The 6,000-nt window shown below is 47.9% G+C and overlaps 1 protein-coding gene across 6 annotated transcripts in view; it reads left to right on the top strand.

The window, feature by feature from the left end:
- Nucleotides 1-324: 324 nt before the first annotated feature.
- The window catches only part of TMEM150C (transmembrane protein 150C), a 42,566-nt gene continuing 36,890 nt past the window's right edge, over nucleotides 325-6,000 (top strand). For 3 of the 6 annotated variants that reach the window (XM_087724023.1, XM_087724022.1, XM_087724020.1), the window contains exons 1-2: nucleotides 326-601; nucleotides 5,565-5,628. In XM_087724023.1, coding sequence (XP_087580149.1) covers nucleotides 5,619-5,628 — 10 coding nt within the window. In that variant the 5' untranslated portion in view covers nucleotides 326-601; nucleotides 5,565-5,618. Of the gene's footprint in view, nucleotides 602-5,564; nucleotides 5,629-6,000 lie in introns of those variants that run through there. The other 3 variants (XM_087724017.1, XM_087724018.1, XM_087724019.1) reach the window with 3 other exon arrangements.

Genomic DNA, 6,000 nt, shown 5'->3' with positions numbered 1-6,000 from the left:
CCCGCCAAGGCAAGGCGGCCACCCCGAGCGCTGGAACCCCGGGTGGGCGATCCCGTCCCCGGCCTCTTCCCCGCGTGTTCTCCGTTCACACGTGCCCCGCAACCCCCGCTCCCCGGGGAAGGGCTGCGGCGGGGCCGGGCGGGGAGGTCGATCTTGCCCGCGGCGCCTCCCTCTCCCCCCCCCCCATCCCCAGCTCCCTCCCTCCGGCTCTTGCCGGGCGGCCCGGAGCTTTCCTCCTGCGTCGCCGGGATGTTCCCACCCCCGCCCGCACCCCTTCCTATCAGGATCCATCTGTCCCACGCCCCTTTCGGGGTGTGTTTCCCCAACCGCCCCCCACCCCTTATTATTATCATTATTATATTTCCCCCTCTTCTTCTTCTTCTTCTTTTATTTCCCCCTGCGAGCATCGGAGGGAAAAGCAGGCGGCCGCTCTTTTGTCTCCCGACCCCCGGATGAGAAAGGCTGGGACCAGGCAGGGCACCGCTTTCTGCTCGACGCGGCCAGGTGGTCCTTGGGCTTGCTGGGATCGACGCCCCTCCTCCTCTTCTCTTTCTTCCTCCTCTTCCTCCTCCAGCGGGCCGGATCCCCGGATCCTCGGCAGGTGGGTAGTGGATCGGATGCTGGCTTTTGCACCCAGGCTTCCCCCACCTCTATCTTGCTCATCCCGGATTCCCCCACTCGTCCTTCTCCGCAATTGCTTCTTTCTTCTTTTTTTTCATTTCCCCATCCTCCAAGACTTCCCCAGCTCCCCGGATAGTGGCGATCCAGTCCGGGTCCCGCTGTAACTCTGAATATGGGGGGGGGAAGACCCCGTGCTTAACCTCCCCTGTGCTTAACCTCCCCCCCCCCATTCCCTCCCTCTCTACCTCCTCCCTCCCCGCACGTTCTCCTCCTTGCAGGCATCTCCAAGATCTGGGTGCAGCAGTCCCGAAGGATTGATGGGCAGCTGGGGTCTTTATCCCCAGGAGGGTTTTACTACTGGCTAGGTTGCTGGTTGCCTTGCCTTAGCTCAGCCCTTCTCCTTCCCCCTTGATTTGCAGCGGCCTTTAGTCTGCTCTGTTAAATTGTGGGTCCCCCCCCCTCCCCATCAGCTAAAAAATGTTGGCTGGCCAGGGACCAAGAAGAGGGCCTTCTCTGCTGTGGCCCCTTGCTCTGTGGAACATCCTTCCCTTATGAGATTTAGAGTGATCTCCGTCCCCCCCCAACAACTCTAATAACTTGGCTATGTGTTCAAATCTGGGGCTCCGGATGTATGAAGGGCCCCTATTGGTTTTACTGTTCAACTGGATGCTGTAGATATCTATTTTGCATCATTTTTATTGGTTTTAAAGGTCTGTCGTGGTGCAGTAGTTATTAGTAACAAGAATCTGTTAAATCTGCTCTGGAACCCTCTCCCCCAGCCTGGAGGAAAAGCGGTGGGGGGGGGGATGAGAAGAGGTAAAAACAGCAAATTACCCCACTTTGGAATGCATGCAGCAAGCAGTTTCCCCATCAGAAATCCAGCTTGTCTGTGATTGTAAGCTGCAGTCCTTGCCTTCTCTTCCCTGGGGGTTAACCCCTGCTGAAGCCAGTGTAAGATGGTGCTATTAATATGTTTCTCCGTCCCAGCTTTTTCATCTCTCTGCTAAAAGCTTCCTTCCCTGCATCACTTTTCACACAAGGCTTCACCTGCCCCGGAGAGAGAGAGGCCAGGATTTCTGAGAATCCCATTTGCTTGTGTGGTTTTTTCACACTGCTTCTCATCGCAGCCCGGTTAAAAAAACCTTAAGAGTTTTTATCCTTTATCCTAGTCCTTAGAAGCAAATTATTGGGGGATGCCCCTTATTTCAGCTTTTTTCCATCCTGCAGCCATTAGTGGAAGTGGATCTTGGAAAAACCTTCGTAGTGTAGAAGAGAGGGTGATGACAAAGATTTTTCTTTCTTTCTTTCTTTCTTTCTTTCTTCCTTCCTTCCTTCCTTCCTTCCTTCCTTCCTTCCTTCCTTCCTTTCTGGCATGTGGCAGGCAGCCGGAGGACATTTCAAAGCCATGTGCTTGCTATTGTTCCAAGAGTGAAGTGCCCTTCAGCATGGGTTTGTGCAGAGTGTGTGCAAAAGGTGGGACTGGTATTGTGCAAGAAGTGCCTGGCACCTCCTTGCAGGATTTGGCTGGGCTGCCATGTGCCAGAAAAAGAGGAAAGAGTATCTTTGAATTAATTTCATTCTTAGAAACAACTGGCAAAAGATAGGGTGATTTAGAGGCCACTCAATGGGAGGGGGGGGGAATTGGGTATTCTTCTTCCCAATGCCTGACTGTCAGTCAAGTTCCAAAACCACCATCAAGCATCCTCCAGGGAATTCATGAAGGGCCAGAACTTTGCTCCTGAAAACAGTGCAAAACCGTTCTTGGATTTCCTCCACCAGCTTTCCAAATGCAGGCAAACGCCAGATGTGCTGGGACTGCAGCGTGCAGAATTCCTAACTAGTGTGGCCATTGCTGACAATTCTGAGAGATCACGTCCACACATCTGGAGTGGGGGGCAGGGCTGGGACAGGCTGTCATGGGTAAAGGCGCATGAGATCTCTAGGTGTGCATCAGCAATCAAATCTTGGCCGGTCCAATTTGGCCCACCAGATGGGACACATTGTGGATCCCCATCAGCTAAAAATGTTGGCTGGCCAGGGATCAGAAGAGGGCCTTCTCTGCTGTGGCCCCTTGCTCTGGGGAACATCCTCCCTTCAGAGATTTAGAGTGACCCCCCCCGACCCCAAAAACTCTAAAAACTTGGCTATGCTTTCAAATCTGGGGTTCCAAACATATTAAGGCCCCCGTCTATTGGTTTTACTGTTAAACTGGGTGCTGTATACATCTCTTTGGTACTCTTTTTATTGGTTTTAAATGTCTGTCATAGCACAGTAGTTAGAATGCAGCATAGCAGACTGATTGCCCGCTGCCAGGAGTTCAACCCTGATCAGCTCAAGGTTGACTCAGCCTTCCATCCTTCCGAGGTCAGTAAAATGAGGACCCAGTAAAATGAGGACCCGGATTGTTGGGGGCAATAGGCTGACACTGTAAACTGTGTAGAGTGGGCTGTAAGACACTATGGAGTGGTATATAAGTCTAAGTGCTATTGCTATTTAGAATTATAAGCCGTCCAGAGTCATCCAGTTGAGATGGGGGGGGGGAGGTGCAGAAATTAATTAATTAAGTAAGTAATTAATTAAGGGGCTTGCACACTGTAAAAAGGGAGTCAAGGAAGAAAGAGAATGGAGATGAAGGCAGGGGGAAAAAGGGGAAAAACTGTTGCTGCAATTGGCGTGTAAGCTATGGGAATCTCTGGAAAAATAAGGGGAATATTTTTGTGGTTATAATTATGCTTGTCTGTTTGCCCATTATGTTTGCCCATTATGTTTCAGCTTGCAGCACTGGACACAGGAAAGGATTTCCCTTGTCCACACCCTTTCTTTGTTCTCTGATTGTGGAAGTGTGTGTGTGTGTGTGTGTGTGTGTGTGTATTTATTTATTACAAAAAGGGATACGTGGAATAAATTTAGCACAGTAGATTGGCTTTCTCTTTGGGGTAAATAAGCACCTTGTCTTTCTATGCCTGAAGCTTACGTACTTTTTTACATGGATAATTTGTGATTAGAATGTGGGTTAGGAGTGCCAAGCCTCCTATCTTCTCCAAGGCTGCCTTTTGATTTATACGCCAACAATAGCGAAGACGATGAAGGATTTTCAATTGTATTTTTTTATATAGAAAAGGATACGCCCATTTCATTCTAGTTCGTGTCCAAACTCTTTGATAAGTTTAAAGAGAGAGAGAGAGAGAGAGAAAAGAAGCTGCTGCAGGCTTGTATATCAACTATCTGAGCAGAAGGAAGATAAGAAAGGGAGAGTGGGGGAAAGAAAGAGAAAATTGAAAAGAGAAAGAGAGAAAGGGTCATCCTGAAAGAACTTGGATTTTCTGAGGAGGCAGAACACTCAACATTGGGCAAAAGATTTTGGCTACGTCTATGTCCACCTGTTTGCAATATCTAGTCACTACTGAATAATCAAGGGTTGGATCATCACAAACGCCAGAGAACATCATCTTTTTATATCTTCAACCCACTTCCCTCCCCCCCAGATGTATATCTTTATACCTGTCCTGCAGATAACGGTCATCGGAGGCTGATCCTGGAAGACATGTACATCATTAGACTTTGTACGCAGTTCCTGGCAGGGCAATGTTGAAATCCCTCTGAAGATCCTGTGTCTTTTTTCCCCCAAAAAGTTTTTTATTTTTAATCTCATACATACATTTGCAAACATACCATATTTTTCGGATTATAAGACGCACCTTCCCCCCTAAAAGAGCATGGAAATGTTGGTGCATCTTATACACCAAATGCATCTATTTTTGGCCTCCTGAAGCCCCCCCCCCAAATCTCATTTTTGCAAAAAACAGACTGTTTTCCGCAAAAACAGAGATGTTTTTGCCTTACCCCAGCCCCCAGGAGGACTCTGCAGGCTTCAGCAGGGGTGGGGGAAGGCAAAAATGCCCCCGTTTTTTGCAAAAACGGAGGCATTTTTGCATTTCCCCCAGCCCTGCTGAAGCCTGCAAAGTGCTCCTGGGGGCCATGGAGGACAAAACCTTTTTTTCTTACTTACCTCTTTGAAATCTTGGTGCATTTTATACACCCAGTGCGTCTTATAGTCCGAAAAATATGGCACATTCTCCTGGTTTTTATTAACATTATGTATTAACAATTTTAAACATTCATTTTTACATATAAAAATTGAAATACATAATCGGGATTGCTTTGCTTACCATCCCATTCATCTATTTTATTTTACCACGACCCTGCTTTTCTTTCCTTTTCTCCCTCCCTCCCTTCTCTACTTTCTTCTTTCCTCCTCTCCTTTCCCTTTTCTTCTTCCCCTTCTCCACTCCTCTCCTCTTCTTCCCCTTCCTACCCTCTTTTCTACTCTTACTTCTCCTGCCTGTCTTCCTCTCCTTTCCTCTTTCTCCTCTCCTCTTCCTACATTAAGATCCTGTGTCTGCATGATGATTTACATAAGCCCATCATTGTGTGCTCCAGGCAAGGGGGGGAATTGCTTTGTTTCTAAAAAAAAATGCAATCTTTCCTAACGTTCACTGATAAGCTAATGAACTGATGCCCTGCTAGTTGAAGTAGCAATTTCAAATTTGTGATCTCCAGGTTTGTTTTTTTAAAAATCCCAACAAGTATCTGCTGGCTGCGTTCGTGAATTATCAGTGAAACGGCATTAATAAAGCAGGGACGAGCAGCCTATATCTTATCCGAGTGTTTTGTTCTACGTCTCCCACAATGCACCGCTGTGGACAGTGCTGGGGGAAAACCAATGGGATTGGAGTTCAAACATCTGGACGCTTCAATGTTCCTGCTGTTTGTGTTGAGGAGTCATCCTACGTGAAGCAATCACACGCCTGTGCATAGAGGAACTGTCATTTAAGCTTGCCTTAGTAGATCTGCCGAGATTGCTGCTTCTGCTTCTTTTTGATTATTGCCTCTCGCAGCATGTCTTGGATAGTGTAACTGACATGTGGCCTTTTGTCTGACAGGCTGAGAGCAAAGTGTGACTTTCCACAAAGCGTCATATATGCTGAAGCTCTTGGATGTTAGAAGGTAAGCTTTCTCCCTAACCCCATCAATGTTAAAGCACACAGCTGCTGGAACTCTCCAAAAAAGGAGAAAGACAGATGTACCAATTTTGGGGATAAAAAACTTTTTCTTTTAATAAGAATAGAAGCTCTCTTTATTGTCCTCCGTATTCCCTGGTCCTGTAAGCTGGGGTTGGTATTCAGCCGGTTCAGACTGGTTCAGCTGCACCGGTAGTCGAAATTGTGGGTGGGGCCCGCCCCAGATCTATGCCATCCTATTTAGGCATGTTTTTGAGGCCGGGTGCATGCGTGGAAGGCACGTGCGCAAGCAAAGCACATGCGCACGGAGTGAACCGGTGGCAGTGGTGGGATTCAAATAATTTACCAAGCAGTTCTC

Source organism: Thamnophis sirtalis, unplaced genomic scaffold (assembly GCF_051295495.1).
Source record: "Thamnophis sirtalis isolate CommonGarterSnake01/CBP01778 unplaced genomic scaffold, rThaSir2_p1.2 scaffold_10, whole genome shotgun sequence".
Lineage (NCBI taxonomy): Eukaryota > Metazoa > Chordata > Lepidosauria > Squamata > Natricidae > Thamnophis > Thamnophis sirtalis.
This window is presented reverse-complemented; position numbering and strand designations above follow the sequence as displayed.